The sequence below is a fragment of the Astyanax mexicanus genome, chromosome 1, assembly GCF_023375975.1.
Source record: "Astyanax mexicanus isolate ESR-SI-001 chromosome 1, AstMex3_surface, whole genome shotgun sequence".
NCBI classification, from domain to species: Eukaryota; Metazoa; Chordata; class Actinopteri; order Characiformes; family Acestrorhamphidae; genus Astyanax; species Astyanax mexicanus.
The window spans coordinates 43,817,501-43,843,765 of NC_064408.1; the positions used below are offsets into that span (position 1 = coordinate 43,817,501).

Below are 26,265 nucleotides of genomic sequence, written 5' to 3' on the forward strand. Positions count from 1 at the left end.
CACTCTCTTATAAGTCTCTTTTATTATATACAATTATTTAAAGAAAGTCTTAACAAAATTGAAATGGTTTTGAAAGTCTTCAAAAATGAATAATTACTTTAGATATTTAATGCCACCCACAGCTTACAGAACACTATATTAAATATAGTATGCATACACTTTTATTAAAAACTACAATTACAGTACCACTCTAAAGTTTGGGCACACCTTCTCATTCAGTGTTTTTCTTTATTTCTTTATTTAATTGATTTTCTACACTGTAGATTAATATTAAAGACATAAAAATAATTAAGGGACACATAGAATTATGAAGTAAACAGTAAAAAAAAATAGTTTGTCCTCCACAATCCCCTGATCTAAACCTGATCAACTGAGATGGTGATTTTAGATGGGTTGGAGCTTCACAGTGTGAAGGAAAAGCTGAAACTGTTGTTCAGCACCTCCAGGAACTCCTTTAAGATGCTGAGAAAACTATTCCAGGAGACTCTTCCTCATGAAAACACTGAGATTAAAATACCAAGAGGGTTCAGCTCTGTCCTCAACAATTAATGTGATACTTGGAAGAATCTAAAGTATAAAACATATTTTGGTTTATTTAACACTTATTGTTTACTAGGTGTGTCCAAACTTTTGATTAGTACTGTATTTAAGGCACTCTCTGACCAAAACTCTAGAATACCATAACAGTTGTGATAATAACAATCGTATACTATCACAGATGTGGCAAAATATATATATATATATATATATATATATATATATATATATATATATATATATATATATATATATATATATATATATATATATATTTAAATCTTTTTCATTGGACACTCAATACAAATATTTCTTAAATCATTATTGATGGGAAACAATTATCCTTAACCCTAGTTTCAACCTTAACATACCCTACCCCTTATCTTAACTCTAACTACAGTGGAATGTGAAATTGTAAAGTTTCTGCATGTTCCATCTATTAGATAAGATAAGTTAAGATAAGATGTGAAAAGCTAACACTTTATTGTTGCCAAGTATATTTGTCTTGGATGCACATAATTCTTGCTGTTAAACACACCAACTGACAGTGAATGATTTATGTGGAGACATAAATCACATAAATCATTCATATTTAGAATGACATTATGGGGGAATTAACAGGGCAAGATGGTAATCTTGTCATTTAAAGCTTTGATGTACAGGGTTATGAGGGAATTCTTAACATGATTGAGTCTGCACTGGGGAACTCCAAAGCATCATCTACCTGAGAGAAAGCTGGCTAATCACTTTTTTGAAGCTGCATGATGAAGAACAGCTGGTTTAGCTGTAGCGACTCTGTTTTTTCAATTCTTCTTCAAGTGAATGACAAGTAGTATTTGGGAAAAACAGCACCACCAGAGAAGCCTGGAAGCTGATGTGTGAAAATACACATCCTAAGTCTTCTTCCTCTTAAAGCAGCACTAGGTAGGACTTTCTTGATTTTTGATCTTTTTAAAGAAGTGAAATTACAGCTTGAAACTCACTACAGCGCTGCATTGAGGTGTATTAGGAGGAATAACGGTGCTCTCGTGTCTGTGACAGAGCTCCTCTGAGCTCAAACCAGACTCTGTAAGTTTTCTGAGGCGGCTGCGACCAACGCTCGCGAGAACTGCGACCTGCTTTCCGACCTTTAGTTCTAACAGTTGTACAAGGACTACTGGTTCATTCTTTACAAACTAACATACAGACACTCTGGCAGAAGCTGGAAAGAGACCAAATATGTCTGTGAAAGCCAGAAAACGAGAAAGAGAAACTAATCCGCCTGAAACATTTATTACACTCTACAACTGTAGGGGGAGCCCACGAGCACAAAATCTCAATCCTACCAAGTGGAGCTTTAATGTAAGGGATTTTTTCCTTGCCACTGTTTCACTACAATAACTGGTATCTCTGTGGTGCTGCTCATTAGAAACGTGGACCTGGTTTTCGCTGTAAAGCTGCTTTGTGACAACTTCTGTTGTAAAAAGCACTATAAAAATAAAATTCAATTGAATTGAAATACAGTGTGTATAAAATATATTTGTGGAAATGTTGGGGTACTTGGGGTACACTTTTAATGATATACAGTATGTTAGTGTTGTCAGTGTTTTTAATGTTGTACTCAGTTCCAGTGTTTCTAAGGTGTTATGTGACGACATGTTGCCAGGCCCTTGTTTTCAAATGTTTAAAATGTGCAAGAGCTTGCTATGACATCATTTCAGTACAAAAACAAATATAAAAGTGCTTTACTGCATTGGGCACTCCGGCCCAGCCTCTTTATATACCCGTAAAGTGTGTTCAGGTCATTGACAAAAAGCTTTTGTTTGTCATTCTTTGTCCATGGTGTCTCAACACACTTTTACAACTGCTGTGAGCTGCGGCCTAATCTAAAGAGTGTTCAACGTCCAAAAGACAAACATGATCACGTGTGTGTCACCTCAGGCAACAGGGCATAAAGCTGAGTTGATGATTGTATAATGATAAAAGTATGTGGGTTGTGATCAGGACTCAACCAGATTATATTTAATCCCAGGCAGCCGTTTGTCAGAACTGAGCCGTGTTTTATTGCAGAGTGTTTGGTGGTGATACTGGCACTTACACACAGTATCAATATCAGCAAAAGAAGACATGTACTCAGACTAGACCACAGACTAGTTTTGACATTTCAAATGATATCACCCATTAAACTACAATATAACAGAATTGACAGCTCTTAGCACACATTGGTGTGAAAAAGTGTTTGCCCCTTCATGATTTCTACATTTTTAACAAATGTTTGTCACTCTTAAATGTTTCAGATCTTCAAACAAATTTAAATATTAGTCAAAGACAACCTAAGTAAACACAAAATGCTAATTTAAAATTAAGGCTTTTATTATTAAGCAAAAAAAATAAAAAATCAAACCAACATTATCCTGTGTGAAAAAGTGTTTGCACCCCCCACCTCCCTAATTTACCTGTGGTTTATCACACCCAAGTTCAATTTCTCTAGCCACAGCCAGGCCTGATTACTGCCACAGCTGTTCTCAATCAAGAAATCATTTTAAATAAATCTAGACACCATGTCAATATGCAAATACATTCAGGAACAAATGAGAAAGAAAGTAACTGAGATCTTACAGTCTGGAAAAGTTTTGGGACAGTGAGAGTCATTATCAACAAATGACAAAAATGTGAAACGGTGATGAACCTTCCCAGGAGTGCCTAGCCAAAAATTACCTCAAGAGTGCAGCGACGACTCATCCAAGATGTGTCAAAACACCCCACAACAGCATCCAAAGAGCTGCAGGCCTCACTTGCCTCAGTTAAGGTCAGTGTTCATGCCTCCACCATCAGAAAGAAACTGGGCAAAAGACTGGGTAAAAAGGACCTGCATGGCAGAGTGCCAAGACGATAACCTCCGCTGAGCAAAAAGACTCTGTGGACTGAAGAGACAAAAGTTGAACTCTTTGGAAGGTGTGTGTCTCATTACATCTGATGTAAAAGTAACAACATTTCAGAAAAAGAACATCATACCTACAGTAAAACATGGTGCTAGTGTGATGGTCGGGGCTGTTTTGCTTCTACAAGAAAAGGAAGATTTGCTGTGATAAATGGAACTATGAATTCTGCTGTCTACCAAAAGATCCTGAAGGAGAATGTCTGATCTGTTCGAATAAATTGCTCATGTTTTCACAGGGTCACAGCTACTGTAATCCAAGGGTTAGAATAATCCTAGAATTAATCTAATGTTTATACTTGAATTTATGCTAATTCATTGCAACAGTCAGCTATAGATTGTAGATTTACAACAAGCCAGCAAAAGTGACAGGGGAAAAAATACACAAACACGATGTATGCACAGGGTGTTACAGTAGAGCTGGCAGTAACTCTAATGTCTAATGATGATTAGAGATGGTGCAGCAATCATCTGGCCACATAATTTCCTGGCATTGAGATGTTGGAACAAAAGTTTCCTTTGGTCTGAGGAAGCATCTCTTTCAGAAGCTAATCTAGCACTTTTAGAAATGCTTATAATGCACTAAGAATTACTTATTCCTGCTACATATCCTAAATCAAATACAGTGTGTTGATTGTATAGTGTCTACCATGTTAGTGTTATGTAACACTTTCTCTTACTTCTGGCAGGTTCTTCTGTCAAACATCTTTAGACTTTAGTACATTGACACAGTTTTGTCAGCTACCCTGGACAAGACATCTGCATTTCTCTAACATTTAGATACAGGCTGTTTCAGCTGCTATAGAAGTCCCAGTGAATTCCCACACTAAATTAGTATTCCAATCTAACATGAAAATAAGCTTCACTGCTATCTCTCAGAGGGGAACCTTCTTTACAGCATTCTACTGTATACAGTATGTCAGGGCCACGCCCACTTTTGCTCAAGCCAACATATCAGACGTGTGATCAGTCTCACAATAGTTCTGAGACCTATCTGATCCACAAGCTCTCATTTGCAGACAACAAACAGAATTAAAAAGATCTGCACACATACTCTCACCTAGCAATGTTTCTGGTTTGTGTTTCTGAGTTAAAGGACTAATAAGGACTAATAGTAAGTTAATTAGCTGATTACCCTAAGCCTTCTGCTCATTCCCCAACCCCACTCCCGAGGTTGCCAACACATAACAAGCGGGCTGGTTCACCTGAAACATTAACTGCCACACAAAAAGCAACTTAAAAAGCCTCAGCATTTCTCAAAAAAGATCAGTGACCAAAAAAAGCAATACAACAAGAGTAAATATTGGTGCAAGGTTTAAAAGTTTAAAAAGTGAAGAAGATTTAAAGATCAAAAACAATACAAGACCAGGACGTGGCAGATAACTCTCTCTGTGGTGTTTTAAAATTGGACTGCTGTGGCGCGCTCACTCAAAGCATCCTACAGAATGCTCCTTTAAAGTATGCAAACGGGGTGAGAGATATGGCCCTGGTATTCCGGGGTATGTTCATGCAACAAAATAAATGTTGAAGGTTATTATAGTTTTAAAAAATAATAACTTTTAATTATTTTTTTTATTCAGTAGAAAAAAAAAACATGAACCCGTAAACAACTGTAACTAACCAAGGCTCTGATTTTGTACAACACAAAAAAATTGTAATGTAAACAAAAAAACTACCAAAATACTAAAGTTCATAAAATAAAAAAGATAAAAAAGACACAGTTTAATAGATTACAGTAAATCGATTATCAGAATGAGGTCCAATACATGAGAGGTTCAAATAGTTGGTGACTAGAATCTGTTGGAAAACTGGGCCCATGTAAGAAGCAGTCTCTACACAGTGGGAGGCCGATATTTGCAGTGCCACCTGCTGATTTGGAGTATTCATAATTAATGCAGCATTTAGACTCCTGCTGATGAAGGATGCTGGAGTTGTCTGCTGTCTAACACATAATTTGCCAAAGCAAGTAACACATACATTCTAAATGCAGTCATTTAACAATGTTCTTAAAAACCCTATATAAAAACCAGTTTATTGGTATTTGAATTATTATGTCAGTTATTAAAAATCATTTTAATTACAGCAATATTATTTGATTAATCATAAATAATCACAATTAAAGGTAAAATGCTCAAACCTTTCTTGTATTTTTGGTAGGGAGAAAAAAAACAAATGTGTAGTGTGGTATGCATTACAAACTGGCTAAAGCATTTAGAGTCATACTAATAAAATGAAGTTAATTATGAGATTTAATCCATATTTCAACAGAAATAAAATGTAATCTATAGTCTGTACTCGACACTTTGTATACATTACTAAATAAAACGTCTTATGCATTGCTAGGCTCGGTAAAAAGAGTGAACTTTGGGATGGGAAGTTGATTAATTTGTGTAACAAGTTTAACATGTTTTAATTGATGTCTCTAAATGCACAGTAAAATGTAAAAACACAGTAAAAACACAGTACAGCACAGTAAAAATGTTAACAAATTAACGCTGACAGCAATAATTTACAGCACTAATTGACAACACTAATGCATTTACATGTCAAAAAAACTGAACACATTCAAGCAGATCTTAGGTTTTCCATGGTTCAAATACTAAACTTCTGATAAACTTCTTTTTCTAAAGGGTAACCTGTATTTTACATTTCATATTTGATCCCAGGCACTGTGTTTCACTGACTTGGATTCAAATTGTGACAGAATTTTAGTTATGCTATGTTTTCATATTTTGTGACTCTTTACTCTAGATATTCCATCATATTTGTGTTTTTACATAATTGCTGTGCAGCACTGCCCTTGTTGGCCCCTTAAATTAATTAACCCCCGTAGTGATTTGCGTCCTCTGATGGCTTTGGTTGTGTTTTAGTGACTAAGTTTTAATGAAAACGAGGGTAACAGTGCAGCAGACTTCACAGAAGCTGTGTGTTCCTGCAGGAGCAGCCATGGAGGTGAAGCTGAAGGAACTGCGGCAGAAGCTGGAGAAGCAGTGCCAGGTCAACCAGGAGCTGCAGAACCACAATCAGAACCTGGGTAAGAAATGATGGAGACTGAATCAAATAATAATTGTGTTTCCTAATATATAATACTGTAATTGTACTGTATTATTATTATATTGTGTGCAGTGCAGCACTAACACGTGTATGTTCTTCTGCTATGTCTCCAGAGAAGAGACTGAAGGAGAAAGAGAAGCTGCTGGAGGATCTGCAGAGTCGGTTGTATGAGCTGGGTATGTATCTGTGATGAATACACTATGGATAAATTGTTAATGGATAAAAAGGCCATATTTTGGTTTATCTGGTATATCTTTGCCTATGGCCTTGATCTCTTGAAGCAAATTTGAACAGCCAATGTCAGTAATTGCAATGTAATACACAATGATTATGAAGTAAATAAGATTGTATCACATACAGGACCACCTAACTGAAGTGAATTGGCGTGTCAGTGAGTCTTTGCTATCAAAACAGAGGGAAAAGTACACCATGCATGACTATAAACATGTAAAAGGCATGTACTAATTCTAATCACTAATTCTAATCACAGGAGTGTTTTGGGTGTAATTAAGCAATAATACACTCGAGGTTCATGGTATAACTTGTAATATTGGCACTGCTATGCTGATCTTCGGTGCTAATATTACTCAGTATAGCATGAACCTCAAGTGTATTATTGCGATTATATCACATTCTATTGCTGCTCTGTTTGTAGCTGCACTGTTTGGGTGGTAAACGCTGCATCGTTGCTAGGTTACCTGTATGTAGTGGAGTTTTACATTAAGAGCTTCGGTTACAGCGCATTACCCGTTGATAATGTCACTCACAAAATGCCTCTCAGGCAATCACATTGCAGGGTCGGAACTAACTGTGGTATAATGTGTAATAAACCAATCAAAGTTTTACTATAGGGAGCACTCTGACTTTGGCGCATTGCTATTTTAGGGGCGCAGCTACCTGGACATGTCTAGTGCTTCTCAACTCATACATTCTGTTTATTGCTGCTGTAAACATTTCCATAGCTGCCAACAGTCATAAACTATGGATTGGTGCACTGCTGCATGTCCATGTGAATGTTAAAAGCAATGATATATGCACATTGGGGATGCACCTGTTGACAATTCACTGCCAAAATAGCAATGAACATCTGACTGTTCACATCTATCTAGATTGTATTCAGTTCGTGGCACACCTGCGTTTTCCACTGCCAAGATAGCAACAAGGCATACATTTACCTTAATACACCTCACTTCCCTATCACTACGCCCATTAGCGAATTCATTGTTTTTATTTAAAGAAAGCAGGCACAAGACATATAAATAGACTTTTGCCGGAGTGTAAGATAGCAATGAGCATTTTGACATGCTTTGCACAGGGTGTAAGATTGGGTCTCGTATATCAGTTTTGGGATTATGATTATGGTGCCTTCATTACCATTTCAAACCTTCCAATACTGTATGTTTTAAAATTTAGATTCTAGAAATGGTAAAATCTGTTTATCCAAGAATTCTCTTCATGAATTAATGAGCTCAACCATGCAACCAATGATGGTCCGACACTCTGATGGCAGAGCCACCACTGTCTGCACTAGATATGATGAGAAGAGAGAGGTGCAATCTACCCACCCAGAGAGCAAGGCCAATTGTACTCGCTCAGACTCCGGCTGCTGATGTCAAGCAGCATGATCCAGATTACAAACTCAGATCATATTGGCAGTGCCTTAGTCCACTTTACCACTTGGACCCCAAAATGGTATCTCTTTACTTAAAAAAACACTACAATGTGCTTTATTTTGACATTTTGATGATATTTATTCATTCATGAAACCACCTAAAATAAAATAACTGTCCCAAAAAGGAGAAATGACCAAAATATGGTTATCTTATGTGTAGTTTTTTTTAAAAGCCAAACATAAATAATATATTTTTAGGGGGCATTTAAAGGTTGTATTTATTCACAAGACACTTTTTTATTGCAAAATAAGAGTTCCACTACAGTACTTGCTTTAGTACCGTATTTAATTAATTATTTTTTTTTTCAGTTCCTGGAAATTATCAACCATCAACCTTCCTTTCTGGTGTACAGAACTGAACTATATGCACTACTCTTTAAGATTTAAGTGTGGAGAGGAACTCTATTAGTGCCTCTCTTGTCTGGAACTGCAGTGCAGAGGAACTGGATGGCTTCTGAGGAAGACACTCAGTCCCAAGTCTCCTCATTCAGTAATGCAGATCACTTTAAAGCTGTTTTACTGACTGAACAGAGCAAATTCCTTATAAACCCTGTGTTTGGTGGATCATTAAAGTTTCACATTTGAAACAATCATTAGTGTAAACTGTTCGAAACAACAGCTGGTAACGGTTCTAATTTCATTCTAATATCAGAACACAGTTGTATCAGTTGAAATTGGATACACCTATCCAGGATCCCAGTCATTTTATTCTCATGTAAATTATGCCGCAGAATCAGGAATGTACACTTAATTAGTCCTGCAGATTATAATATGACATCATCATTTCAGGTGTATTAGCATCTGGAAGGATTCTGCAAGTGTACTAGTGCATCTCAAAAAATTAGAATGTCATTGAAAAGTTACTTTATTTCAGTAATTCAGTTCGAAATGTGAAACTCATATATTATCTAGATGTATTACACACAGAGTTATATCTTTTATTATTGATGATTATAGCTTACAGCCAAAACCCAAAAATCAGTGTTTTAGAAAATTAAAATATTATATAAGACCAACTGGTACTTTTGGCAGTGTGGGCAGTGTGTCAACTCCTGCTGGAAAATGAAATCCAGATCTCCATAAAAGTTGTCAGCAGACAACCCGTATAATGATGGGTTTTCATTAGCTTAAAATAGATCACTCTGTGTGTAATACATCTATATAATATGAGTTTCATATTTTGAGTTGAATTACTGAAATAAAGTAACTTCTCAATGATATTACAAATTTTTGAGATGTACTAGTATGTTGTTTGAATGTAAAGTGGGTTACACAAAGTGCCATTTGATGCCACTTTGCTGACTGTCTGTGTTTGTGTATGTATGTTTTTCAGAAGGTCCATCTCAGAAGGGAAGTAATGAAGTTGTTCAGGAGGTGCGGGAGAGCAGGACGGCAGTCATGGCTCTGGAGCCAATCCCGGAGGACCTAGACATCCAAACCACCAAAGTCAAAAAGACTGCCAGGTCGACTTCTGACTATAGGATTAATTATTCTAATGCAGTGGGTGATAACCCACTTTTGTATTCTCTGTTCTGTATTACTGTAAACCTAACAATTATGCACCGACGATTAGTGATTTAGTTTAGTTTAGTCTGTTCCTTGGATCTACACTTCAATTTCTCTCACATTAGTTGTTTAATTTCATAGTTGTTGGATAATGTACAGTAAATAGAGTATATTACATAGTAGTTTAAGGGATTCATGTATTTTTAGATCTTTCTGTTTGTGTATGTGTGTGTGTGTGTGTGTGTGTTGCAGTGAGAAAGCTCAGATCATGAAGGCGATGGGGAGGAATGACTTCCTGAGTCGTCTGGATGAAGAACAGATTAGCATGATGGTAGAGATGCTAATCTCTCTGGATCGATGCCCAGGCGATAAGATCATCAAAGAGGGCACAGAGGGTGACAGCCTGTACATTGTTGCAGGTATCTTCTCTGTGTGTGTGTGTATGTGTGTGTGTGTGTGTATGTGTGTCTGTGTGTGTGTTGGTATACATTGATTGGTATAAGAAAAAAACTCAATTAAATCAAATCAAACTCATTTTCATGTCACATTATCAGGTGTACAGGTGAGTGTACCACATAGTACATAGTTCCTCTTACTAGTAAAGAAGACAATATATATATATATATATATATATATATATATATATATATATATATATATATATATACACACTATAAACACACAGATGTTTACATTATTACTTACATATTGGCATTGGATTCATGTTAATTAAATTGTACTAAGTGAGGAGACACTGTGCTACTTACTGCTGATATCCCTGGAGCAGCTTCTTCCCACGGGTCATCAGCAGTAGTTGTATATTTCTGATAATTATGTGTTTGTGTGTGAGTGTGAAAGAAGTAATTTTACTGGATGAAGGTTAGTGGTACGTGAACATTTCTCTTTTCATTCCAGCCGGTGAACTGAAGGTTACTCAGGCAGGGCGGGATTTACGAACTTTGACCTCTGGAGATGTTTTCGGGGAGCTGGCCATCCTATACAACTGTAAACGCACAGCTTCAGTCACAGGTCAGTCATCTATCTGTCTGTCTGTCTGTCTATATATATCTGTCTGTCTATGTATCTGTATGTTTGTGTATCTGTCTGTCTGTCTATATCTATCTATCTATCTATCTATCTGTCTGTCTGTCTGTCTGTCTGTCTGTCTGTTTGTCTATATATATCTGTCTGTCTATGTATATGTATGTTTGTGTATCTGTCTGTCTGTCTATATATATCTGTCTGTCTATCTGTCTATAAATATCTGTATATCTGTCGGTCTGTCTATATATCTACTTGTTTGTCTATGTGTCTATATATATCTGTATATCTGTATGTCTGTCTATATATCTACTTGTCTGTCTATCTGTCTATCTATCTATCTATATATCTATTTATCCATCTAACTATCTGTCTGTCTGTCTAGCGGCCACTGCTGTCAAGTTATGGTGCATTGAGAGACAAACATACAGAAGCATAATGACAAGCAAGTCCAAGAAGAAACGAGAACAGCTGATGGGCTTCTTAAAGACGTGAGAGCTCTCTCTTTCTTTCTTTTTTTCATTCTCTCCCTATTGGTCAGTAAAAAGAACTGAAAATATTAAAGATGTAGCGTATTTCCCATTTTTTTTGACTAAGTTTTGTTCAGCTGAATCTTATCAACATTTATTTGTTCACAGTACAATATCTGAACAATACACAATACAGTAAACTGAATTCAGGAGCATGTTTACCTAAGATCTCATCTGTTTTAGTGTGATATGAACATTGGTTTTTTTTTTGTCCTGCTGATTTTAAACATTAACTTTAATAAAATTGTCCCATAATATTTTCTAAGTTTACTTAATGCTGATTGTCTGCTTTTTCAGAGCCCGAACTCTAAAAGGTCTTAAAGATGAGCAGCTCTCCAATATCATTGACTCTATGGAGGAGGTTTGTGCCATTTGCTTCCATTTATTTCTCAGTTCATGTATAAGTTATTTCTTAACCCATTTAATAGCAACAAAAACAGCAAAATAGCAAGAGCATGAAAACAACTGTAGTCAATATAATTGTATCTTCCTATTAGGAGGTTCTTGTGGGAATATAATAAGAATATTTTAGTTATTTTTAGATGTCTTTACTTGTTTTATATCACTTTAATTATGAAGGAATGAGATGTGAAAGTGATTGTTTGGTGCTTTGACTGGTGTTTTGCTCTTTTGTAGGTGAGGTTTCAGGACAATGAGGTGATTGTGCGAGAAGGTGCTGAAGGAGATACCTTTTATATTATCCTGAAGGGAGAGGTGAGAAGAGGGCACATCTGTGGCAGAAATACAAGCATTAAACTTTATGTATTGTTTTTTATTGAATATCTTTCCTCTCTTTAGGTTTTGGTAACTAAGAAAGTGAATGGGCAGCAGAAAGTAATTCGTAAAATGGGCCAAGGGGAACACTTTGGAGAGTTAGCTCTTATACGGTGAAATAAAGTTTTTATTTATGTTATTTTCTTCTTCTCTAAAGATATTGAGCTGAGATAATGAGCTGTCTAGATCAGAGCTTCTTGAAACAGAGTCTAATTATGTGGGTTGCCTAATGACTTTAAATTAATACAGTCACATATTTGTTTTTCACACTTTCACATTTCTTCACAAATACAGCTGTGTATTAAAAACATTGTATACATTGTAAACATCTATAAAGATGCATTCATTTTTATTTAACCCTTGTGTGGTGTTCGGGTCTGTGGGACCCGTTTTCATTTTTCATCAAATGATACTAAAAAAATATTTTTTCTAACTCAAACTCATTGGCATTGGTTCATTTTTTGAATATAAATATATTAAAAAAACATTTTCGATAAACACACACTGTACACCCCCCCCCCCCAACCATTTATATTACTAATAAACTAATAAACATTGCTTCATTTGTAAATTTGAATCTAAACAAATTTTCTACTCATATCTTGAGTTTAATTCATTTTCTTTTACATTTTATTAAAAAAAAAACAAATAAAAAAAGAGTAGCACTTTTTGAAAGAAATGTAACATAAGAAAGGTAAAGGGCAAATATTAACCGTGTAAGCTGTTTATATTGTTTGCAATTTAGGTGAAGCAAGCATGTGTGTAAAGCATTTTAATGTAAAATTGCTTAATTTTGCTGAATTAAATACAAATAACAAAGTAAACGAGTAACTAAAAAAATGAACACCACACAAGGGTTAAACATATTCCATAAACATAATTACAGAACAGGAAATCTCAGAAAAATGCTTCTCCTGAAACCCCTTTAAACAGGCCAATAGAAGTTTTTCTTACTGCTGCAAAAGGTAAAGTTTAAAATGTGCTTGTTTCTAGTGCGATTTTGAGGACGGCTACCTGCACGGCTGTGGGTGACGTTACCTGTTTCTCCATTGACAAAGAGTGAGTCTTACTCTGTCTATTTCAATTTAGGATTTAAATATACATCTTCAACTTATCACTTTTCCCTGATACTGTGTCATTTTTGTAGCAGATTAAAAGTTATTCAGGTTCTCTATGTGTTAAATGTTCTAATCTTCTAACAGGCTTTTTGAAGAAACCATTCCAATAGAAAGTCTGGAGCTACATGATGAGTATGAGACTTTTTCTCTCAGACTGTAGTTTGAAGCAGTTTTTCTCAATCATGTGTTCTTGTGTAATATTATAGAATAAATCTGTTTTATTATATTAAGTGTCAAACAACCTCACAATTCTTAATTTTGAACTTTTGTTTTTTGAGCAGTTCTGAGCTGGAGAATACTGTCACATCAGAGAAAGAGAGGTAAGATTTCTCATAACAAATTAAAAATAGAGGTTAGCCTTTTTAATAATTCTGTGAAGATAAAAATATACTTTCTTATATCATTTCTTAAACACATTCTAAGCTGTGAAAAGCTTTGGCAGACCTTTCCTGTTTTTTGGGTATCAGCTTTTTTTCTATATTAGTTAAGGTGTTCTAGACAGCATAGACGGTTAGCACAAAGGTTAATGAGTATTTATACATATTTTAAATTAGCCTTTTCTAATGATGACTGGGATTTTTTTTTCTTTATGCATAATACAACAAAAACCTAATAAAGGAAAAAAGTGCGGTAATAATAATAACATGCAGGGGAAATACAAAAAAGCCAGCAGGGCTTGTAGTAGGAACTTTCCCATTGTATTTAAATTAATTACATTTTAAGTTAATACACAAAATATGAAGTAAAGGCAGTAGAGAAGCAAAGGAAATGAGGAAGTAGAAGGAGGAAGTTTGTTACCTGAGACTTCAGAAGTTATTGGGTGCCCAAACGTTTTTTTCTCTCTAAAATGTGCAAAACAAAATTAATACAATAATCTTGTTTGAAGTTAAATGAAATGTTGAAATATATATATTCAAATATATTAAAGTACCCCTCTGTGATTCTTCTCTGCAGGCTGGTGTCTTTTCTAAAGCTGAAGGATCTGATCCCTGTTCTGTATCAGGAGGGTCGTTATCAAGGCGAACCTGTCACGCTGGGCCTGGGGGGCTTCGGTCGAGTGGAACTGGTACAGCACACTGATATTTTAATATGATGCATAACTGACACTAAGGGCCCTATCTTACACCCTGCACAAGATGTGCAATCCTACACCACGCCAACAGTCTATTTATTTATGCATTGCTCCTGCGTCGGGTGTGGTGGTCTAGAAGTGAGGTGTGTTTAGGTAAATTTCTGGTGCATACATTGGCAACAGAAAAGACTAGACAGACGTCAAACATCAGACGCTAATTGCTATCTTGGCAATGCAGGCACACTTTGCTTTGCACCCCCACTTATTTAACATACATGAATGCGCAAAAGTGCACAGACCTTTACTTTTACATCAACAGATGCAAATAAACAGATTACGAAATAAAATAACATTGATGTTTCCATAAATTACCTGCTTACACACCTTCACAGTTTAAAAGTGAAAAACAGTTTCCTCTGCTGGGAAGCGCAAAACAGCTGCACCATTAAAATAGCAACTTGCCTAAGTCAGAGCACACCTGGTTCTTAAATGAAAATGGCAAATGACATGCTAACTGGTTTATTTCACGTTGGGCCCAAATCACACTAATGATTAATCAAAAGAATTAGTACAGTCAGTTTACTACAGTAATTACAGTGTCTATCCAATTAGAAGAAAGCATGTGTTCACCTGATCAAGTGCAAAGTGACCAGACTGAGAAACAGCTTCATTTTAGGTTACCTGTCTTTTGTAATGATTCCTGACAGTTAGAGAGACAATGCAATCCAGCATGGAGAAAAGTTTAAAGATTGTTGAGGTTGTTGGAGTGCGTTCATGTTCATTGTTGTAACAGAGCAGTGTAAATCCAGCGTTAGGATTAACATATTTCTTGCTAGCTAAGCTGGGCCACTATGAACAAATAAAACCAGTATGACCTTATTTGTATTGTAGGTAACCACGCTGCTTCATGGGAAATACTTTGCTAAGAAGAAGGTCAGCAAGAAGCTCATAGTGGAGAAGAGGCAGGGTCCTCATGTAATATTTGAGAAGAAGATTCTGCAGGACATCGACTGTGACTTCATCGTCCGGTGAGCTCTCTCTCTCTCTCTCTCTCTCTCTTTCTGATTAACTGAAGCTTGACCTTTTATTTTACTCTCCTGAACTCAGTCTGACCCTGATCTTGTGCTTTAGGCTTCATGCTGCCTTTAAAGACACGCGCTACATTTACATGGTCATGGAGTTCTGCTCCGGTGGAGAAATCTGGACCAAGCTGAAGGAAGTGTAAGATGTGAATGATTTTTCAGGGTTTTAACCTGTTAACACGCCCTGGCCTGCCGGCGAGCCAGAAAAATGTAATATTTGATATCTGGCTGTGTTTATGAATCATTATAGGATCAATATAGACACCCAATATGAAAATAAAATTTTCTGTTTCTATAGGAGTGAAACATACAAAAACACCCTCTTTACTGCAAAATGAGTTATAAAAGTGGTCATTTTTTATTCTTATAAAGTTTCCAGTCCTTTGGAGAAAGAAATGACTATACCAGGTTCAGAGCTCTAAAATATGAAACCAGTAAAAGGGAGCAGTTTATAATTTGATATGATGATTGTAAACACATTATAGCAAAAAAAGAGCTGCCAAAACCCTTCTTCCATATAAATAGTTCATTTTATGTGTCTGAAAATAAAAATAGAAAATCTGAAAAGCGCCTAAAATGTCCTGTTTTTTAACATATTTTGGCCATTACATGTTCAATTGAATAATTAAAGTGTCTTAAATGAATTGTGTAAAGGCTTCTAAGTAATATTCATTCATAAAATTGCCTGTGAATTATTTAATAATAGAGTGAAAGGCCTTCAAATGTGAGTATGTAATTTCCGGCAGAAATTGGTAAAAATAGGCTTGGAGCTTAAGACGTTAAAAGTCTGACTTGTGAAGTATTTCACAGTTTAATGTTAGACATGCAATTATTTATAGAATTAATAGATATGTTTAGTGTCTGGTTCCTTTTCATTTATTTTTATTCTCTTTCAATGGAGAATCTCCATTTAAAATGCTTTGCAGTCCAAGACTAAGCTTAATGACCCATAGTGTTTATTTATTTATTTTTTGTCAATTTTTTTTAGTTTAAAAGGAACTATTAGTAATAAATCAGAACAAGAGATTGAAATGGCTGCACTGCACCACCCTCCCTTCCCAAGCTCACACGGGTTGCCAGATTAAATCTATGTGTTTGCAATGTTTTTAGTTCATTTCCCCAAAACCTCCACTGTTTTTTTTTTTAAAGAAGTTCTCTGTTATTGCCTGAAAGGGTTAGTTATCTTAAATTTAGGCTTGTCCAATTCCCTCCCACCAGCCTCAGGTCTCCTCATGCCACACAGTGCCACCTCTCTTAGGAAGGTGAAATATGCTAAAATATGCTTCCTCTGAATCAAGTGAAGTGCCACTGCAACGTTTCACGCTGACATTTATAATATAAGCACAAGCAACATAAGCAACGGACACCTGCCTCACACATTCTACACACTTAGAGAGAGAGAGAGAGCTAGGCCAATTATCAATGTTTTTTTATGTATTCCAGAACACTGTACTGTGTGTGTGTTTGTTCCATAGAGGTCGTTTTGAGGAGAAGATTGCTGTGTTTGTAACAGCGTGCGTGGTTGAGGCCTTTGCGTATCTCCACAAGAAAAATATCATGTACAGAGACCTGAAGCCAGAGAACCTCATGCTGGACTCCAAAGGATTTGTCAAACTGGTAAATATTTCTCCCTGACTGATCTTCAGATATTCTAGTGTCTAAAACTCCTCATTCTATATATTTTTTCTCCTTAGTTTATAGTGTGATTCTATGGATCAAAACAGTTAACATATCTCTTACAATTTAACATACTGTTTCAGTAACTGCACCTAATTATTAATTATATCACACATTTGTTGTACATTATTATGTTAAATTCAAGCACCCCTTGGCAGAGGATAAATTTTGTTGATGTAATGTAAATATATTTTTTCTGCACATATTCGACACATACACCCTCATTATTTTCTGAATGTACCATTTTGTAAAATACTGTAAAATCACCATCTGTTCCCAAAATATACAGTACCAATCAAAAGTTTGGACATATTATGTAACATTTTTGAACAAACGTTTGAACTTTGACAACATGTAATTTGACTGGGGGTGCCCATGGCAGTGTTTTTTTTAATAGGCTATTTTGATATTTAGCTTTCATATATAAATTGAAGGAGTACATGGTATGTATTAGAATTGTGTTTATATAGAATAGAATAAAATAGAATAGAATAGAATAGAGCTTTATTATCAATGTTATTGTACATGATACAACACATCAAGTACCTCTTAACGACAGTGCAACATATGTCCATTAACATGTATCCATAAAAACTTAACCGTTTTTTTAAAAAGCATATAAATGTAATAATATAATATAATATAATATTATATAATATAATAGTATTATACTATATAAATAACAAATATATATAGTTAATAACTATAATCATATAGATAAGTAAATCTTATTAATAATAACAATATTATTGCAGCATTATAGTTTCTGTTGTCTAACCCTTTTTGTCTTCAAAAATAAAAGGGACTGTTTTTCAGAGAATAGTTCATTGTTCTTCAGTCCTGGTCCTGCTGTTCTGCTTTGTTGCAAATTTATGACTCTCCCTTCTCTCAACACACCTGATTCAACTAATCTTCTCATTATTAAGCCTTTATTAAAATGCCATCTACTACAATGTGTTGGGGAGGTGGCGCCAGGACCAGGATTGAAGAGCACTGTACTAGTCACAGAATAGTCTCTCAGTTATTCTCTGTCGGTCTTTTCTGTCTGTCTAGGTGGATTTTGGCTTTGCTAAGGAGCTTCGGCGAGGACAGAAGACATATTCGTTCTGTGGGACTCCAGAGTACATGGCCCCGGAGATCATTCAGAACCAGGGCCACGATTTTGCTGCCGACTTCTGGTCACTCGGTGTTCTCGTCTTTGAACTCCTGGTGGGCAGGTAGGCAGACAGAACTGAAACTGACCAACTGTCAAAAAACTGCCCAAAGACAATGATTTTCTGCATTTTTTTTTCATCAGTTTATTAAACATTAAAAAATGTAACATTTTCACAGTGCACTTCAAAAACAGCCAATATATTTTAAAACCATTTTGCAGCTTGTTTGAGTTTAAGGAGTAAATTACAAACCTTAACTTCTTTGTTTTAATTCTAGCCAAACTTATTAGGTTAAGGATAAATGTATTATTTCTAATTGTAGGTTATATAGGATATAGAAAATCATATATATATATATATATATAATAGTTTTTTTAACATAGTGATCAACTCACAATTTATAATTGACTATTAAATTATGATTCATACTTTTATAATTTATTGTTGTTTACAAAATGTGAAGCAATGTCTACATTCTTATTATTAAAAATTAAAATAAGGCAAATTCAATATTCTTAAGGTGAACTGCAGTGTAGTCTACATGGTTAAATGAGTGGAATTTTATTTTCTTGGGAAAGAATCTTTTTTTAGGTAATACAGTGTAATTATAATGCTTGCCAGCAGATGGCAGTATTGTCGTGCATTAAAAAATGCTGTGCACACTTTGTGGGTGTGTAGCCTATATCTATAAGTTATGGCTATTGGAAGCTTCTGGGTACATTGAATGACTGTAGAGAATTAAATATACTTATTTTATGAAAAAAAAAAAAATATATATATATATATATATATATAAATACATATTGTGCCGCAGTCTACTGTGTCAGTGCCACAGCTAACATATCATTTAATCAATTATGATTCAGTATGTGTTGTAAGCGCTGGAACTATTGCATGTCCTATATAATAATATACATAAAGTCACTTTTATGTTAATCAAGTGTCTGCTTTGCCTGTTTTATGTTGAAGCCCACCTTTCTCGAGCTCAGAGCCACAGAAGATCTATGCCAGGATTTTGGATGGAGTGATGAAGTTTCCTCCGTACATGGGAGAGGGTGCCAGATCACTTATTAGCAAACTCTGCAGGTAAGAAGATTGACTCGTGAACCTCTAGCTTGTAGCTCCACTTTGCTGGTGGGCAGTTAGAGAGTGTAGCCCACCTGATGATACTTTGGCTATTTGTTACATTTTACTCCATCATCTCTCTGTCCATGCTTAGCTGGATAATCTCAACTAAACAATGACAGTGCTGTGCTGTGCTGTGCTGTGCTGAGATCAGTTTACCACTCAAATAATATGTGGTCCATGACTAGTGATGAGTAGAGCAGAGGAGGGCTGATCTTTTTTTTTTTTCCTTTTATTTCTGCCATGTAAGTTCTTAATTTTTATTCAATCATCAAAAATGGTCCCAAATCAGCACTGCTACTGTACCCTAACCCTCAACCCACCCCCCCCCCCTCCTTCAAAAAATCAAAAAATAAAATAAAATCCTATGCTAATTAAGAGATTAAAGAGATTGTGATGTTTGGCTAACAATTCATTGGTCAACTTACAGCTGGAAAGTATCAATGGAAATAAACTGAACTTTGGAAATGGATTTTAAAAAATGTCAATTCACAAAGCCTTTGTCTGTAGTAAAGCAGTGCTGGAACAGATTGTGTTACTCTTTACACTCTTTACACAAGTGCAGCATTTACACACAGCACATTCACCCTTTAATCATTATACCTAGAAAAAGATACAGAAACACAGAAAAACTATTAGAAGTAAGTCTTTCATTTAGAGAAATTACAGAGAGTGGTGAGTACTGTTTCAGGAAGACGTCTGGCTGACCCACATGGCAACAGCTTTAGCCTTTAGCTCAGTTTAACATTGGACTAGGTCTCAATTTCAGCAGTGAGGGGAAAATTTTGAGCTCTGACAGGTTAAGTACAGTAATAAAGTCATTGATAAAATAAAAAATAAAAAAGCAGATTATCTGGGCCATACAGCACTGCTACTGGACAACTAAACAATATAGGCAATATAGAGGTGTTCTAAAATATGAGTGCATAGATGGATGTAAAGAGTAAGTGGTTCTCATGAAGCAATATTTTAAGGTACGTGTTTAAAACAGTGTTACCAGTGAGTAGACTGACAAGGTACGTTTTTTTCCTTCTTCTAATAAGATAACCAGTGAGTTGAAGCATAGGATGTTTCTAATAAAGTGGTCACTAAGTGGACTTATGTGGCTGTCATGTCAGTATTCACTTATGAATTATCTTTAGAATTACTAACAAGTGTAAGAATTTAGGAAACACAGCATCTCAGACAGAGAGTGTGGTAAAGGTACAGAGCAGAGTCAATTAATGCTGAGGAGCACATCTAATACCAAGGGTTCAACACCTGTCTGGCCCTTAAATATCTGCACAAAACTCATGTCTCAGCAGGTTAATAGCACAGTTTCCATAGCCTACATTACCAACACAAAGCCAAGTGTCAGATAGACTGGTGTAAAGCTCACTGCCACTGGACTCTGGAGCACGTGGATAGACTAGAAAGACATGCAAGAAGTATAAGATTATTTCCGTCTGTAATTCATTGAAATGTTGTGTTCATTTCTTTTTCCAGACCACGTCCTGGTCAGAGGTTAGGGAACACCAAAAACGGAATTAAAGATGTCCGTAATCACAGGTAAGCAGAGATGTATAAAATACTAGAGATCCAGACTAAAGTATTTAACATTTTTTTTGTACTTAAGGGTTGCAAGTAGTTTATTCTAAAATGTATTACCCGAGTACTGAAAGTTAAAGTTATCTGGGTGTAACTGATACATCAACTTCTACAGAGGTATTTTAAACCCTAGTATTTATACTTCTACCTGAGTAAATGAATGTGAATACTTTTGACCTCTTTGCTTACAATTTTTTTATTTTAAAGACACGTAAATGTTCCTTTATTTAAAAATCTTTCTGAAAAAATATTTAAAGATTTGAACTCTTTAAAATTGAGTTTAATATTGTATTATTATTTTGTTCATTTCATTTGTTGCTGTATATAATCTCACTCATGACTCACAACACAAAAAAATAACCGGACTAGACCTCTAAAAAAAGTGAGCAAATACCAACAACCAACGCTGTATTTTATCGCTATTCAAAAAATCTCCAAAACAGTAACTTTACATGAGAGAGATAAAACCTTCTTAACTTTCAATGAAAATCAATGTAAAATAGTTAATTTTAGGTAATTTTGGAGAATTTATTTTTAGTCCATTCATTAAGAAATTTCCACAAAGTGTAGAGGCAGTTTGTGTAAATTATAAAAATAATCTACAATCAGCAAAAATAAAGATACATGTTTTTCATTGGACAGTGATGGTTTCCTTTTGCTGCATTTAAAGTAATAATGTAGTAATTGTAATACTGTCAGGAACAAATACTACACTAACATACAAATAAATAGAGCATTATCACCAAACACACCCACACATACATTTGATACTGAACCTGAATCTCATTCAGAGAAAATTGTAAATTTTGGCATCTCTGAGTTAGTTATCTATAGCTGTACATAGAGTATATATTAATTTTATCAGCTACCCTTTATTCAAAAGACTTACTGTCACATATCAGTAACTCTGCTTCATTCATTGTGATGCTATTCTGACTATAACAGTATAACATTGTGACAATCTGGAGTGTGTTAGAATGCACAGCTGTACTGAGCGCTAACACGCTGCACTGTTCTGTTCTGGCAGGTGGTTTAACAGTATAAACTGGCACAAGCTGCGGATGGGACAGATTGAGGCTCCAACAGTCAGACTCATCAGGAAGGTCAGTTCTCAAAACCCCGAAACACCAGTTACACACAGTTACACTGCTGAGCTGCTGAGATCCATATTGTTCTGGGATTTATGGAAGCTGTGGGTCCAAAAATATCACACCAGACTGACCAGTTCACAGATGAATCTGCCTGTGTTACTGCTAAAGCTAAATCGAAAGGCCAACATTTGATACAGTCAGTTATTTCCCTTCTTTAAACACTCCAAAAAACATGCCAGTGTGGGGCGTGCATGGGCAGCCCAGTTGGCACTGCCAGTTCTAAGACGAAGGCCACAGGAGAATTGGCCCCAGCTGAAATCTGAATGGCCCTCTGAGGTGCCCCTGTCCAAAATCCACAAAAATCATCCACAGAAAATCCACAAAACACAACAATGAAAGCCTTCTTCCTTTTTCTTCCTAAACTTTTGATTGCAGATTTAATTTTTTTGTGTAAAAATTTAGACCTAGACTTAGACTTAATCATTATATTTTATTATGTAACCTTTTTAAAAGTACATTCAAGTGTTTAAAAACTGGTAAAATAATAACTTGCCTTTCTATGAATTTTAATGCCCCTTGATGGTCCTCTATTCAGAAAAAATCTTCCACTGCCAACTGGGACCCAGTAAGATGGTACCACTTTAAAATAAGACTATGTTTGTAATGGGTTTATAAATTGATTGTAAAGTAGTTTATTAATTGTTATTAATTGGGTTATATATACTTTAAAATGTATTATATTAATAACTAGTTAAAACGTTACTGTTATATCAGTACCTGTTACAACCATGGAGATCCATGTTGGCCACACATATGGTTGTCAGTGAAGGGTCCCATTTAAATTGTTGTACACTGTACATGAGGTCTAGTTGGGACCAGTGTGGGATTAAAGTGGATATATAATGATAGTTCACAGTCCCATCACTAGTTCACACTCATGTAAAAACCCACTCAGTCCAAGCTCCAAGAGAGAGAAATTCAAATTATATATGACTGAATTCTGTGATCCCTCCTACATTTCTCAGCACTCTCTGTTCCAAAACGCCTTCCCTTTTCTTTTTAATTCCTGTGTGTAAATAAAAAGTGGATAAAGCTAATAAAGAAGCTGGCAGGCGATGCTCCTGTAGTAGTTGTCACAGTGCCAGAAAAAAAAGCACTGTCAGAGCCAGAACAAAACGTCTGCAACAAAACTCAGTTCTCTAGCAACAAGAGAATCTGCTCTGCTGTATGAACAAACTCTCTCTTCACCCTCTTCACCTGTTCAAAGAAATAGAATAACATGACTAACAGCAAAATAACAAAACCAGCCAGATGGCATTTATTGTTTTGAATAATGACCACTAAGCTAAAAAAAAGTATTTTAAATTATAGAATATAGTTAAATGGTGTAATGGGTGTAAAGGATGGGTCACAATGAAAAGTAATACAATTACATATACTGTCAGGTCTTTAAGTACATTTTGAAAGTAATACAATGTTAGTGATATTACCTCTGTATGCCTGTGCACAATCTATTTAAAATTAAGCAATCAGGATGTGTTTAGTGTAGACTTTCTGCTTTAGTTCAGTGTGATTCTAAAAAGGCTCTCAGAAGCTAGAGTAGTATACCTCTTGGTGAAAAACCCAACCAGTCCAACAGGGTGCTGGAGCAAAAAAGGGTTATTTTGATTGTCTTATTTGGTGAGGCATTTTGTAAATAATATAGTAAATCATCAGAGATATTTTTCATAGTACACTGTTAAAAATAGTAAAAAAAAAAAAAAAAAGGATAAAAGCAGAGGTGGCAGAAATAATTAAATAAAAATGTGCACCTCTGCTGTCAGAAAAAAATAGAAGTACTTTTTGAGGAAAAAGCAGAAGTGTAAATTAATGGTTGCAGTACACACGAGTTACACACTAGGAAATCAATAAAATGAATAAAATGCCCAAAAGGTAAAACACAAAATAGAATAAATGAAAGGACAAAATGAATAAAATATATAATAATCCAAAAGGTAAAAAGGAAAATAGAATAAATAAAATGATAAAATCAATAAAATAAATGAAAAGCCCAAACAGTAAAACATAAAATAGAATAAATAAAAGGATAAAAATAACAAAATGAATAAAAAGCACAAAAGGTAAAACAGATAATAAATAAAAGGATGAAATAAGTAAAACAAATAAAAAGCTAAAGAAAACAAAGCAAAGAATTTCTCAATCTAAGAATGTTTACACTTGCCTTTCTTTCTCAGGGTCCCTGCTACATAAACTTTGATCGTTTCCCGTATGATAAGACCCAAGCGGAGGAGGAGTTCTCTGGCTGGGATCGAGATTTCTGAGCCTGCTGGCATCTTTTGGCTCTCCTACACATACTCTTGCACAGTCAGAACTACTGTATAGTGTTGCTGTACTTGTTCATAAGATATGGCAGATAATCAAAGATTCACTACACTACCCAGGTGTTACACCTTTGTCACAAAGGTTCCTTAAAAAAATACTATTGGCGCCCTCTGCTGGAGGGTTTTATTATTTTTTCATGTTGTTTGGTAATATTACACTGCCTGGCCAAAAAAAAAAAAAAATCACCACCTGGATTTAAGTAAGTAATTGATGTGGGGTTGATGCTGCAGTTGGTCTGCAGGTTTAGGTTCAGCAACAGTATGTGCTGAAAGAATGAGGTCAGCTGACTACCTGAATATACTGAATATAGACCAGGTTATTCCATTAATGGATTTTTTCCTCTATGATGGTACGGGCATATTCCAAGATCACACAACACCAGGATTCATGGTGCTGGAATTGTGAAAGAGTGATTCAGGGAGCATGAGATCATCATTTTCACTCATGGATTGTTCACCACAGAGTCCAGACCTTAACCTCATTGAGAATCTTTGGGATGACCTGGAGAGGACTTTGTGCAGTGGTCAGACTCTACCATCATCAATGCTGCTGTAAGATCTTGGTGAAAAATTAATGCAACACTGGATTGAAATAAATTGTGTGACATTGCAGAAGCTTGTTAAAACAAGGCCACAGCGAATGTGTACAGCGATCAAAGCTAAAGCCGCTCCAACCTAGTATTAGAGTGTGTGACCTTTTTTTTTTATGGCGAATTTTTGTTTTTTGGCCAGGTAGTGTGCTTTACACATGGCTGATTTCATTGTTTGTGATGTAACTTAATTGTTTACACTTTATCTTAATAGAATCATTCATAAAGTTGTTTATAAATGTGTGATGAATGATGATGAGTTTTGTTTTAAACATACATTTGTGTGAATGTGTGTTAGTACACAAACCTATATAAAGTGTACTATATGCATGGGATTTGGGAAATTCAGTTTTTTATGTTTTTATCTGTAGACCTACTTACAAAATAAAGTGAACTCTTAACATTCTTACAACTGAAGCTACCAATCACTTGCTGAATTCTAAAAGCTGAATGAAACTGAAAGCAACAATTTGTGTGTAAAATTTACCACAGTCCATTTTCAAATTTCTGAAGACACTTTTCTGCTATACTACATACTCCCCTCTTAAGCAGGTTGCCAGTTTGAGGACACTGACCTTCACAAAATGAGTACAAGATGAGTTTAATAACTTTTGCAATGTATAATCCCATTCAGAGCTACACTGGGTGTCTGTCATATATTTCTATTATACTGGTTGCCAGCAAGACAAGTAAGTAAACAGCTTTGGTCTTCTTTGGTCTGGAATGAGATCAGTTCAAGTTATCATGTTGTGGCATGATGATGCTACTAGCTAGCACTAGTCTGGATGACTTTACCGACCTCAAATACTCACTGCCTTGATCACCCAGCTGCACGTGGACCGAATTTAAATGGCTTAGAAGTTACTAGTGCTAAACATGTGATAAATTACCTGTCTAGGTTAGCTAACCTTAGCTGAAGCTCAGTGCTGACCTGTTCAGGAATAAATGAATAAGGCTTAGCATCTGTCTTTATCTATCAAACAAAACTATTTACTTTTGTTTTATTCCTTCTCTGAACATGAAGCTTTTTAAAAGGATACATAGTCTGCAGCATGTAGAGTTTACCTGCTGTTATTGTGTTCTCTACCTGCCAACCCAGTGTGTGGAAATAGGACTGGGCAATGGGCGGTGAATGAAACACACACAGATTTCTGCTCCATAACAAACAACTTAAATAACACTCTACAGCCTAGAACTGCAGTCGAGAGCTTCCAGTTTTTGAACTTAACATGTTTCCTTAATTTCTGATGGATCATTTTATTTTGTACAGAAAATATCATGCATATTAGTACTTTAAACTAAACAAAAATATGACTTAATCTTATGCCTTGACTGTTTTGGAATGAAAATATGGGTT

The 26,265-nt window shown here is 35.4% G+C and overlaps 1 protein-coding gene across 3 annotated transcripts in view; it reads left to right on the forward strand.

The window, feature by feature from the left end:
• The window catches only part of prkg3 (protein kinase cGMP-dependent 3), a 27,936-nt gene extending 2,782 nt beyond the window's left edge, over positions 1 to 25,154 (forward strand). Inside the window, exons 2-22 of one of the 3 annotated variants that reach the window (XM_049479037.1) lie at positions 6,399 to 6,488; positions 6,622 to 6,684; positions 9,514 to 9,643; positions 9,939 to 10,105; positions 10,602 to 10,715; positions 11,113 to 11,218; positions 11,555 to 11,618; positions 11,894 to 11,971; positions 12,056 to 12,144; positions 13,025 to 13,090; positions 13,234 to 13,281; positions 13,431 to 13,469; positions 14,104 to 14,215; positions 15,113 to 15,249; positions 15,353 to 15,442; positions 16,779 to 16,920; positions 18,034 to 18,197; positions 19,104 to 19,220; positions 20,745 to 20,807; positions 21,874 to 21,949; positions 24,172 to 25,154. In XM_049479037.1, the coding sequence (XP_049334994.1) occupies positions 6,401 to 6,488; positions 6,622 to 6,684; positions 9,514 to 9,643; positions 9,939 to 10,105; positions 10,602 to 10,715; positions 11,113 to 11,218; positions 11,555 to 11,618; positions 11,894 to 11,971; positions 12,056 to 12,144; positions 13,025 to 13,090; positions 13,234 to 13,281; positions 13,431 to 13,469; positions 14,104 to 14,215; positions 15,113 to 15,249; positions 15,353 to 15,442; positions 16,779 to 16,920; positions 18,034 to 18,197; positions 19,104 to 19,220; positions 20,745 to 20,807; positions 21,874 to 21,949; positions 24,172 to 24,258 (2,040 nt within the window). In that variant the 5' untranslated portion in view covers positions 6,399 to 6,400 and the 3' untranslated portion in view covers positions 24,259 to 25,154. Of the gene's footprint in view, positions 1 to 6,392; positions 6,489 to 6,621; positions 6,685 to 9,513; positions 9,644 to 9,938; positions 10,106 to 10,601; positions 10,716 to 11,112; positions 11,219 to 11,554; positions 11,619 to 11,893; positions 11,972 to 12,055; positions 12,145 to 13,024; positions 13,091 to 13,233; positions 13,282 to 13,430; positions 13,470 to 14,103; positions 14,216 to 15,112; positions 15,250 to 15,352; positions 15,443 to 16,778; positions 16,921 to 18,033; positions 18,198 to 19,103; positions 19,221 to 20,744; positions 20,808 to 21,873; positions 21,950 to 24,171 lie in introns of all 3 variants that reach the window. The other 2 variants (XM_049479036.1, XM_049479038.1) reach the window with 2 other exon arrangements.
• The last annotated feature ends 1,111 nt before the right edge of the window (positions 25,155 to 26,265 follow it).